Consider the following 12,654-nt stretch of genomic DNA (forward strand, 5'->3'; position numbering starts at 1 on the left):
TGCCCTGAGACCAGGTGGGATGTCAATCGGAGAACTAATAAAGGCATTTGGATAGGTGCAGTTTATGTACAATCAGCTCCCAGAAAACTGGTGGACCACGTGTTCTGCGTCATATCTACCAGTGGGCATTAAGAGAGCCAGTGTGGTGTAGTGGTTAAGAGCGGTAGACTCGTAATCTGGGGAACCGGGTTCGATTCCCCGCTCCTCCACATGCAGCTGCTGGGTGACCTTGGGCCAGTCACACTTCTCTGAAGTCTCTCAGCCCCACTCGCCTCACAGAGTGTTTGTTGTGGGGGAGGAAGGGAAAGGGAGATTGTTAGCCGCTTTGAGACTCCTTCGGGTAGTGACAAAGCAGGATATCAAATCCAAACTCTTCTTCTTCTTCCATGGCAATGCACAGCTTTTGGATGTAAAAAGCCTTTGGTTCAATCCCTGATAATCTCCAGGTAGGGACAGACTTCCTGCCGGGAACCCTGGAGAGCCACTGCCTCACATTATAGACAGCACTGAACTAGATGGATAGTCTGACTTTGGTATTATGCAGTTTCCTAGATTTCCCTAGGAATGCATCTATGAAAGAACTACAGAGCCCTTAGAGGGCATCTGTCAGGGACTGGCTGGACGCAGAGGAATGGTGTGAGGAACCAGGTGGGGAACCCCCAAGGGAAAAAGGCTCGGAGCTCGCCCTCCTGCTGCAACAAGCTCCCCTCCTCCCTTGTCTCCCAGAACCAGGAGAGGTATGAAGAGGGTGGAGGAGAAATTAGCACCATGAAGGCGCAGTCTCAGATTGCTTGGGGAAAACTCTACAAAGGAGGGAACCTAGCAGCTGTGAGAAGGCAGCTCCACAGCTTCAGCCTCCACAACTGCTCCATAGGAACAAGACTCACCAAAGATGATTTTATATACGATATATACAATATACGATATCTTTATTGTCATTGTCCCATGCAGAACAATGAAGTTGAAAAACTACATAAAAACTACATAAAACATTCAAAAACCCCTAAAAACTCTGAAACCCCATTTTAAAACACACTATACTATAGAAACCCCTTATCCTGCGTTTAGAACCAGAATTGCATTTGCGTAGAAACTGTTTCTCAGGCGGCTAGTCCTGGCCTTTATAACCCTATACCTTCTTCCAGAAGGCAGAAATTGAAAGAGATCGTTTCCGGGGTGCGCACTGTCCTGCGCTATCTCTGCAGCTTTCTTATGACACCTGGAAGCATAGATTAGATCCGAGGTGGGAAGAGTGCACCCACTTATTCTCTCTGCAGTCTTTACAACCCTGGATAGCATTGTTTTTTCCCTGGCCTGACACACTTTTTTTTTCTTCTAATAAAGAGTCCGGCTAGCTCAGGATTGTCTCACTAATAGGCCCCTCCTTTCCAGAGTTTAAGGCAAGGGACGTTCTGAGCCTTACCTGGAGATTCCCAGGATTGAACCTGGCGCCTTATGCGTACAAGACACATGCCGTGCCTCTGAGCTACGCTATGCCCCTTTCCCCAGGAGGACTGCGGATTGCTGGAGGTGTTTCACACAAGGGATAATTTCCCTGCAACACAAACATTCACCCCCCTTAGTAAGCAAGCTTTCCTTGCAAAACCTTAAGCAGCTGAGTGTAACCAAAAGAGGGGGGAAAGGCATTTGTGCGTTGTACCTCAGAGACAGCGATGCCTCTGCCACCCCATTTTCAACCCTGGACATGCTTCTGCCTTCTCTTGGGCACTGTATTCATCCAGCATCCTTTAGACCTTGCAATCCCTCCCTGTCTCTGGGCCTTGTGCCTGCCTGCTCTGCAGTCCGAATAAGTTCCTTCGTTCCTTCCTTCCCAGAGAATCTTTTACAGAGGAGCTTATCACAGCCCTGTCTCTGCCTCTAGCTTTGGGTACCCTTGGGGGGTGTTTTGGTGGGGGGACCTACTCCGTTCCTCCGTCTGCCTTGGTTTGAGATGTTACGTGAAGACGAGGAGCCTTCTGTCTATGCACCAGTGTTTATGAATCAATCTCTTTTTCTTCCCTGGGTTTTCCCAGCTGGTTCCCTGGCGCTCAGTAGTTTCTGGGCATTCTGCCTTGCCAGAACCGCCCCCCCCTCCCTCTCCATTACCCGGCTGGGAGATGAAAGCTGGCTCTCTCCCCCCACCCCCTCATTTGGAGGGGCTTATCCTGGAACAAAGCCCTCAGCGCCAGCCTGGAATCCCAAGCAGCTGCTGGCTTGCTTGCTTCCTTGTGGGCCCTTTCATATCGCCAATTTCTCTCTCCCCTTTCACCCCCCCCAGTGCCAGATAGCTGCTTTATTCCTCTTCTCTCTCCCCCCCCCCACCCCATACCAGCTCCTCCCAGCAATTCTCAATCAAGATTGCCTTAAGTGTAGCTAAAGGCATATAATATCTGATATTTGATGGAGGAAAAAGAGGCAGGCTTGTCCTGTTTTGAGTGCATGAGAAATGCACAACATACAATGTAATAGAGAAAGCTCTCTGTGTGTGTTAGGTGTTTGTGTGATGCCGCATGAACCAGTCTCCCTACAATGCACACACACACACAACGCTAAACTGTGGTTAACAGTGTTGTGATGAAAAGACCCATTGCTTAGTTCAGATGATCCCCTAACCATGGTTTGGAGGACTGGGGATAAACCATGGGCTCACACACTCCCCCTTCCCTTCTTCTGTGCAGCTTCACTTCCCCGTTTCCTGTTTGGAGCTAACCATAGTTTGCCATGGCACCCAGGTCAGCAAACTATGGTTAGCTCCTGCTTTCCACTGTGCTGTTGTTTCTCTGCAAATTGGAAAGATGCAGTTTTGGCTCTGTGTGCGTTTGTGTGTATGTGCAGGAGTGCGAAAACCCTGTGTAGGCTTGCAGACTGTTGAGTTGTGTATGAAAGGAGGAAAGGTGGTATACAGTGGTACCTCAGGTTAAGTACTTAATTCGGTCTGGAGGTCCGTACTTAACCTGAAACTGTTCTTAACCTGAAGCACCACTTTAGCTAATGGGGCCACCTGCTGCTGCCGTGCCGCCGGAGCACGATTTTTGTTCTCATCCTGAAGCAAAGTTCTTAACCTGAAGCACTATTTCTGGGTTAGCGGAGTCTGTAACCTGAAGCGTATGTAACCTGAGGTACCACTGTATCTGGAAGGGTATCGATCATATAATCATCTATAGCATCCATGACAAACGGTCACCCGCACTTTGCTTAAAAACCTCAAAGGAAAGTCTGTATAATCAAAATAATAATATTTGGAGGGGTATTAATTAGTACACACATACCAGCTACAATCCTATGTAGTGCGGGAGGTATCCTCAGACCCCACTTTACCAACTTTATTCTAGTAGTAAAACCGGAAGTTGCAGCAGTATACTTCTGGGACTTTAAGCTTAGAATTTGAAATTTCTCCTCGGGATGCTGCAAAGAACGTGGCTTCTGCACCAGAAGCATTAGGCAGTCTTGTGGTGGCCAGCGAGTGGAGAATAAAAGGATTGTGTTTCCCACTTACAGCCACGCTGCCCTGGCCCTTATCTGCTTCTAAGACACAGCAGCAGAGAGAGAGAGAGAAAGAGAGAGAGAACGAGCAGTGGATATTTTTAGAATGGCTGAGGAAAGAGGAGCCATTCGGTGGTTCTGCTTTGCAGCTTAGAAACTTTTGAGGGCAAACTTCCCTTTGGAACCTTCTCTCTCAACAGCGGTGGGGAAAACCAATGTTAGAAAACGTTTGTTGAGTACTGTGGGGATCTGATGGTTTTCAACAGTTGTGGAGACCCCCAGCACCGCCCTCCTGCCCCTCAAGGGGTAAATGTCAAGGACCTTACTCTGCTGAACGCAGCATGTCTGCCTTTCCACATATTTGCAATTCCCAGAGTTGCTTGGGAAGAGAGGTGGATGGTTAAATTACCATGGGAAGCGTAGTTCTGAGAGGGGAATAGGGGGGTCTCCTAACAACTTTCAGTGCTCCTAACAAACTACAGTTCCCAGGATTCTTTGGTGGAGGCTAGGGCCACATTCACGGCGTACGCTAAAATTTTATTTATTTATTACATTTATATGCCATCTTTATCTCCCAAGGATCTCAAGATTGTGTACGCGATTCTCCTCCCCATTTCGTTTAATCCTCACAACAACCCTGTTGTAAATCTCGCTCCCCATATCTCTGCATCCACTTGCGGGGGGGTTTTTTTTTAAAGCATGGAAGCCCTCCAGAGAAGTTGCCAGTGTTTTTAGTGGAAATCTGTCCTGATGTACATACATGTACACAAGTTTGATAAATGTACAGTCGTTGGAAGCTGAACGCCTTGGCTCCCAAACAAATCGGCTCCCGAACGATGGAAACCCGGAAGTGAGTCTTCCGGTTTTCGAATGATTTTCGGAACCTGAACATCCGGCGCAGCTGGGTGACCTTGGGCCAGTCACACTTCTCTGAAGTCTCTCAGCCCCACTCACCTCACAGAGTGTTTGTTGTGGGGGAGGAAGGGAAAGGAGAATGTTAGCCGCTTTGGGACTCCTTAAAGGGAGTGAAAGGCGGGAGATCAAATCCAAACTCTTCTTCTTCTTCTTCTTCTTCCGCGACTCCTGCAGCCAATCGGAAGCCGCGCTCTGGTTTTTGAACGGTTCCGGGAGTCAAACGGATTCATGGAACGCACTTTGTTCAAAAACCAAGGTACCACTGTACACATTTGCGCAAGTGTTTTTTTCCTCACTATAATTAAGGACACTTTGTACACTTCAGTTGCTTTGAGAACTCTGCCGCAAAATTCAGAGAAGTGCAAGTTTTGAAAGAATAGTCATGTTTTGAGAAGTGCAGATTTGGGGAAAATTTCTGATTAAGATCAACATCAAATTTCTCCTTTCAGAATGGTCCCCGGTGATGACAGGGGCAAGGAGAGAATCTGCTGAGGGCATTTATTTCAACCACACACACACACACACACACACACACGAGAGATCTCACATGTTGTGAGAATCATAATTCTATACAGAACAAGTTTCACACCCTTCAAATCAAGGCATTTAGAGGCGAGAGAGATGAATCGCATTCCCTTCAGAGGCCGTTTTACTTCCCATTGGGAATGTTACCCATTGTGATAAAAGACGAGCTGCCAATTTCAATGTTTCTCCTCCTCCTTCTGTTGCCATGGATGGGGCAGAGGAAAGGGCCGCTGTTTACAAAAAAACAATAACAGCCCCGTGAAGGGGGGGATGACCTGTTTGTTGAAAAGATAGGCTGGCGAAAGCTGCTGCTGTCACATAATAGATAAGAGCAAGTGCTGTGAGCCAGGAAGTACACGGTTCAGATTTCATCTCTGCTCTGAATTTATTAGATAGCTTTGGGCAAATAACCAACCACACACACACACACCCCGCCCGGATTTTTTCCCCTCTTCAGCCTCAACCTTTGCAATATGAGAATAAATGCCTATATTGCAGGATTTCACTTTGAAGCACTTTGAAAAACACTTTGTGGGAGCTGCATAAATCCTAAAACACGCTGCTGTTATTTGTTATTTAAAATGATGGGCGAGGGCCGTAGCTCAGGCACAGAGCACTGCCCTTTCTTGTCGAGGGCCCACGGTTCAATTCCTGGCATCTCCGGGTCGGGCCTTGCCTGAAGGCCTGGAGACATGCTGCCGGTCTGTGTAGGCAGCAATGAGGTAGATGGAGCATTGGTCTGACTTGGTTTATTTACTTATTTATTGAATTTGCATTTTATTTATTTCTTAACATTCTTATATTACATCGGTAAACGTTGTCGTATTACATTACAGGACTTACTATAATATGATTTCCAACATGTATACATAAATTATATACAAATTTTATATACCTAGAAAGAAAATGAAACAAAAAAGAGAAAGAACAAAGAGAAAAAACAAAAACAGTTCCCCCGCCCAAATCATATACATACCAACACATTAGACTTCCTGTCTTTCCCGTTTTATATTCCTTTTTTTCAAATGATTGTACTCTTATTATTGTATATTTCTTTACATATTATCTAATACATTCCTATATCAATATGTGTTCTTAGTCCTATTTCTCAACGCAGTCTCACTCCAGCGTCAATCAAATGCTAGCATAGATAGCGAACTTTTACTGTATTTTTGAACACATGTTTTATATCTATCCCACTTTTCCGTAAATTTTTGTTTTGAATTGCCTCTCAGGGTATTTGTTAACTGCGCCATTTCAGCAAATTCTTGTAGCTTGTAATGCCAGTCCATTATTGTCGGGGCTTCTTGTTCCTTCCACCCCTTTGCCACCAAAGTCCGAGCTGCGGCCGTTGCATATAAGAATAAAGGTCTCCGAAGCTCTGACGTGGTTTAAGGCGGCTTCCCATGGATTTAAACCACAGGGTGAACTTTGAACATAAGGGGAACCTGTTGGGTCAAGCCTGCGGCCTGTCTAGTCCAGCATGCTGTTCTCACAGAGGCCGCCAGAAACAGAAACAGGCAAGAAGAAGAGCATTGTTCCCCCATGTAGTTTCCAGAAATTAGTATTCAGACCGCAGAGGCAGAGCATAGCCATCATGGGAAGAATCATAGAATTCTAGAGTTGGAGGGGACCCTGAGGGTCATCTATCCCAACCCCCTGCAATGCAGGGATATGCAGCTGTCCCGTATGGGGATCGAACCCGCAACCTTGGCATCATCAGCACCACGCCCTAACCAACTGAGCTATCAACAGCCTTATCCTCCGTTAAGTTGTCCAATCCTCTTTTAAGACCGTTGTGTGGCCACAATAAAAGTACGTGTTTACGACTGCGACATCTGTTTTGTGCTGTAATTAATTTTGGCGGTTAACGTTTTTGGGAAATTGAGTCTGTAACGAACGTGCCCCGTGAAAAAAATGGTGGGCAGCACTTTGTAAGGATTACAGTGAGGGAGCTTTTGACAGCGACACAGCCGTTAAGATAGAGGTCAGCAACTGGCGGCCCCCAAGCTGAATCCGGCCGCCCTTGAAGGAAGCCCAAAAGTTGCCAGCTTGGAGGCAAAAATATGGGATATGGAAGAACCATTGACGGTGGATATGGGGCTTGCTTGGGTAGGTCCTTAGGCAGGTGAGCCTTGGGCCTATCCGTTTTGAGGAAACCTCTGACAAAATCTACTACTGAGCACGGCCTTAGGTTGTTTTCTGGTCAGTCCTGATCGCCATTCATTCATTCATTCATTCATTCATTCTTTTTCTCCTCTCCTCAGCCCCAGAATGCCACGCAGAAGTGCAAGTGTCCGTCCCGGCTTTGTTGGAGGTCCAACTAGGCCACAAAGTGTCCATCTCCTGTACACACACCACGGAAGGTCACAATGGCTTGCCCCTGGTGGAGTGGTTCATCGTAAGTATGCGGGTCTTGGGAAGGCGGATCATGGCGGATGGGGGTGTGGTGCTTTTAGACGCCCTTAGTAACCAGCCCTTTTGTCCTTGTCCGTGAAACCCTCTGCAGACGGACAAGAATGGGGAGCAGCGGCGTGTGGCCTACAGCGATCAGGGTCGGCAGGGGGTGGACAGAGGCACCGAGTACACGGACCGCGCCTCCATGGAAGCCGGCCACAGTTTGGTCATCAAAGCGGCCGAGGTGATTGACGAGAGAGCCTTCTCCTGCCAGGTGACGGCGGGCGCCGCAGGGAGCGGAATGGGAGTGACGCAACTCAAGGTGTACGGTGAGGCTCCTGCCATTGCTTCTCTCGCCATTCGGACCACGAGGCACTCATGCCACCATCTTGTCTCCTTGTCCTTCCCTCGTAAAGCTCTCTTTACGGCTTGCCCTTGTTTTCGCTGCCTGCCCACAGCTTTCCTGGCTCCACCCTTGCTCCCCTTGCACCTGAAAGTCTCCTTTGGGCCGGCCCTACCGTTGGGGCAGTGCGAAACGGCTGCCTCAGGGTGCTGGTTTTGGCTGTCAAAGAAGGCTAGCAAACGACCAGCTACCTAAATTATTGCTAGTAGATTGGCAAGGAGGAGAAGAGGTGCTTATAGGATTTTCTGCCTGCGGGACCAAAATAATTTGGCTACCCTCAGGCTTTGTGCAGGAGAATTGCAGGCGGGGTGGAGATTTATTGCTCTGCCTCAGGCGGCAAAATGTCTTGGACTGGCCCTGCAGATTCCACCTTCAGGTCCCAACCTTGCCTTCAAACACACTGTTTTTTGGTTAACCCTTGGGCCTCCACATGAACTGGCGCAAAGCTTAAATAAGTCCCTGTGGCTGGGATTTAGATCCTTGGAGCCAGAGACCTCTTTCCCCTCCCTTAAGTTAGCCGTATAAGCACCTTGTGAATCAGTAAAAATGAATCTTGCTCTTCTTGGCTTGGCTAGCCCTTAAAAGCACCGTGTGAACCAATCGATAGAAGAAAAAAAATCCCTGCTGCGCAACCCAAATGCACAGGTTTTTTTTTTTCTGTTCCGGGTGTCTCGGCCCTTTTATGTCATCTGCGTATTCCCTTTGCCAAGCTCTGAAAGGCTCCTAAAGAGGAAGTTCTAGGCCCTGAGATGGCCCAGTATATTTCTGGTACCCGAAGCAGAACATCTCTAATGGTGGTAAAATATTTCATGCTGTTACAGTGGTGCCCCGCAAGACAAATGCCTCGCAAGACGGAAAACTCGCTAGACGAAAGAGTTTTCCGTTTTGGAGGTGCTTCGCAAAACGAATTTCCTATGGGCTTGCTTCGCAAGACGACAATGTCTTGCGAGTTCCTGCTGGGTTTTTTTCCTCCCCCCCCTTTTCTAAGCCGCTAAGCCGCTTATCAGCTGATCCGATTAGCAGATAAGCCGCTAAAAGCCGCTAATAGCGCTAATCCGCTAATCCGTCAATGGGCTTGCTTCGCAAGATGAAAAAACCGCTAGACGAAGAGAATCACAGAAACGATTTCTTTTCGTCTTGCGAGGCACCACTGTATTATGATTGGCAGCTTAATGGTGCCCTCAGAGCTGCAGGCTGAGGTGCCCCTTCCTTGCCTTGCGTAATGATAAGGCCGGTCCTCTCTAGGCATCGTCCTCCACATTAACCTGTGGATAAATTAGAACTAAGCCGGTGTTTTGCGGAGACAGGACACACAGTGTTAAGATATTGTGAAACGCCTGCCTTGCATCAGTTCAACCTGTGTCAACCTGTTTCCTTATCTCCTTAGAAGGCCCCTGTTTTTTTGTGTTCCTTTTCATTTCATTAAACTTTTAATTTGTATACCGCCTTCCTATATTACTATACTCAAGGCAGTTTACAAGCTGAAGAAACAGCACCTTATGACAATCTGATCCAGTACAAATAAGGCGCAATAGAAACATAACTTTAAAATAAACAACTTACGTCAAATAAAATAACCCGTTAGAATATAATAGTATGTAATGAAACTAAATTATAGGCAAACGACAATCAAATAGCAATTCACTCTTAACAATTACAATTACAGTGGTACCTCTGGTTATGTACTTAATTCGTTCCGGAGGTCTGTTCTTAACCTGAAACTGTTCTTAACCTGAAGCACCACTTTAGCTAATGGGGCCTCCTGCTGCTGCCCTGCCGCCGGAGCACGATTTCTGTTCTCATCCTGGAGCAAAGTTCTTAACCTGAGGTACTATTTCTGGGTTAGTGGAGTCTGTAACCTGGAGTGTATGTAACCTGAAGCGTATGTAACCCGAGGTATTACTGTACAATAAAAAATTACTATAATCAGTGAAAATGACAGCGAGTCACAACGCAAAAAATACCACAATACATTCAGAACCACGAGGAAGGATCAAATCGAGAAACCAAGACACACAACTTGAGCCTGGTTTTGTGGCAGCCCTGCCTTGCTTAACGCTGGTCCTGCTTGAGAAAGATATAATATAATTTCTTAGAGATGAAATAGCATCGTAGAATTGTGGGGCTGGGAGGGACCCCTAGGGTCATATTGTCCAACCCCCTTGCGGTGCAGGAGCCTCGACTATCCGAACACCGATGGAACATACAGTGGTGCCCCGCAAGACGAATGCCTCGCAAGACGGAAAACTCGCTAGACGAAAGAGTTTTCCGTTTTGGGGGTGCTTCGCAAAACGAATTTCCTATGGGCTTGCTTCGCAAGACGACAATGTATTGCGAGTTCCTGCTGGTTTTTTCCCCTCCCCCCCTTTTTCTAAGCCGCTAAGCCGCTTATCAGCTGATCCGATTAGCAGATAAGCCGCTAATAGCGCTGATCCGCTAATCCGTCAATGGGCTTGCTTCGCAAGACGAAAAAACCGCTAGACGAAGAGAATCACAGAACGGATTCTTTTCGTCTTGCGAGGCACCACTGTATTGTAGCATTGCAGGGAGATCACTCTACCTTCCCACTCTGAACTGGCGAGAAATACCCTGTGCCCCCATCTCTTTGCTATCCCGGTTGATCTCCCCCCATCTAGGACTATCTAGGACTTCTCCTAACTCCCTGCAACCTAGTCCTCCTGGGCCAGGCTCTTTCCCTCCAGCCCCCAGCTGCTTCTTCGCCCGATGATGCGTAATTCCTTCCCTTACGAAATCGTTTCCCTGCCCGCAGCAAAACACCTGGAGACGCCACCTCCGCTCTTTTTTTCCAAAGGTGGCTTGCATCTCTCATTCTGTCTGTACTTTCCCCTCCAGCAACCTAATGCTGATGGGTCTTGTATGCTGCGAGCTTCCATGGCCATGGTCTTCCAGGTTCAGGTCAGCCTTCCTGACTTTGGGACATCAAAAGGCTGCTTGCAACAACATCCCAGTGGCCCTGTCATGCACCTGCAAACACAAATGGGACAAGAGAAGCAGCTGTGTTTGTCTACACACCTTCCATGCTGATAAACAGAGACGCCTGATCATTTCCCCCTCTCTGATTAAGAGGAAGCAGTGGGGTTTGTTGTCCTGGAATCTAGCTCAGTGCTGGTTTGTTTTGGGGTTCAGCCCCCCGCAACCTTGCTTATTGAATAAGATAACTTCTATTGTGTTTGTCCTTGAACCGCAGCAGCACCAAGCGAGATAACAAAATTTAAACCAGATAACAGAAACTCACACAAAAAATTCAATACTCTCTATTTATAACCAGTAATTCATAAGGTTAATAATTAGGATTAGCAAAATGAAAACATTCACACCGAAGCATGAAACATATTAAAACATATTCTTTAAAAAAACAGCCATTTGTGTAGTACAAAGCTGATATCAAAGTATGTCGTTTGTGTTTTCAGATCTCTGTGGTACCTCCATACTTATTCCTATATAAATAGCAGCCTTTATGGCAAAATAAGCAACTCTCCATACCACATACTGATTAGTGACTTGTAGCAGGAAACCCAGCTTCCTTTTCGCACCACAAATTTTGGGAAACCTGTTTACGGATGTGGGGGCCCCTGCATTTTGTGGGTGAGATCACCCTGAATTTTGTTCCGAGGCAAGAGCTCCTTGCTTGTTTTCTCAATTTCAATCTCTTCATTTCCCCTTGTATCTGGGGGAATGAAGATGGGAGGAGGCGGGACTTCCTAGTTTCCTAATTTCCACGGTTTGGGTGCCACTGGTGAAAAGGCCCCGCCTTGCATAGTCGCCCACTCAGGACCCATCCTCAAAGGAAAAGCTTAATAAACAGGGATGTACATGCAGAACATGGCAAGTCTTGTAAGTGAGCAGAGTAGTCAATGGCCCTACTATATCTGACCTCTACCGTCTCCTCAAACAGGTGCGCCAGAAGCCCCAGAGGTCATACCTAACAGCAGGACCCTCTCTGTGACTGAGGAGGATGCCTCAGAGGTGAGATGCTGCTATCCTTTTCTTAAAGACAAAAACAAAACCTTGGAAGTGCCCGAAAGCCTTATTTCCTGACCTCAGGGCTTGGAATAGGTGCACTGACTATGGTGCCTTCACACCAAAGGGAGAGCACTCTGTACATGCTCAGAGGAATTCAGCCTTCTCCAGCCCCTTTCCTGGTGCTGAAATGAAATGGCTCAAAGAGATAGATGAGGATGAGCTGCAAACAGCTTTGAGTGTGTTCCCTGCTCCGTAATTATTATTGTGAGGGAGGTTTTTAAGACTTTCCTTGGGTGTGTGGATCTAGCTTCCCTTCAAGTTGGAAGACCCCACAGTTCCATGGGAATTAAATATGGCATCAGTCTCAGATTTCAGCTACTTGGACTTCTCCGTTTTGAGTTCCATTTTTAAAAAGAAAGAAAGCATCTTTCTAGCTCTCGTGCTTCAAACTGTGTGGGCTGTGCCTGGTGAATCTCAGGGGAGGCCACTGAATAAGATTCCCAGTTGTCCGGAGTCAGGCTTCTCTGCCCTATATAGCTTTGTCTCTCCTCATAATCAGCAGAAAGAATAAATCATGCAAAACACTCACTGCGCTCGGCAGGAGATGGTTCTCCAGCCAACTGCCATCTCCTCAGGAGGTCCCCTCCAAGTGACGTAAAAATTGGGCCTTCAGCCTTGCCAATATTATCTTATTGGTTCCTATTGAATGCCTTACTTTTTCAACAAGACTTTTAAAATAGAGATTATTTTAACCCATTCCGTATCCGTGCTGCAGCTAAAACATTTGATATGCCGTATTTTTTGCTCTATAGGACGCACTGGACCACAGGACACACCTAGTTTTTAGAGGGGGAAATCTTGGCTTCTGCCATAGCCGCGCAACCTCTCCAGCCAGGAGCTAAACCTCTCCAGAGCAGCTAAAGAAACATGGCTAAAGAAGCCAAGGC

The 12,654-nt window shown here is 47.1% G+C and overlaps 1 protein-coding gene across 2 annotated transcripts in view; it reads left to right on the forward strand.

Annotated features, from left to right (window-relative positions):
* The window catches only part of BCAM (basal cell adhesion molecule (Lutheran blood group)), a 65,274-nt gene that overhangs the window by 27,480 nt on the left and 25,140 nt on the right, over positions 1-12,654 (forward strand). For both annotated transcript variants that reach the window (XM_082231122.1, XM_082231123.1), the window contains exons 2-4: positions 7,191-7,324; positions 7,433-7,649; positions 11,640-11,710. In XM_082231122.1, coding sequence (XP_082087248.1) covers positions 7,191-7,324; positions 7,433-7,649; positions 11,640-11,710 — 422 coding nt within the window. The remainder of the gene's footprint in view (positions 1-7,190; positions 7,325-7,432; positions 7,650-11,639; positions 11,711-12,654) is intronic.

Source organism: Podarcis vaucheri (assembly GCF_965113315.1).
Source record: "Podarcis vaucheri genome assembly, chromosome: 7".
Lineage (NCBI taxonomy): Eukaryota > Metazoa > Chordata > Lepidosauria > Squamata > Lacertidae > Podarcis > Podarcis vaucheri.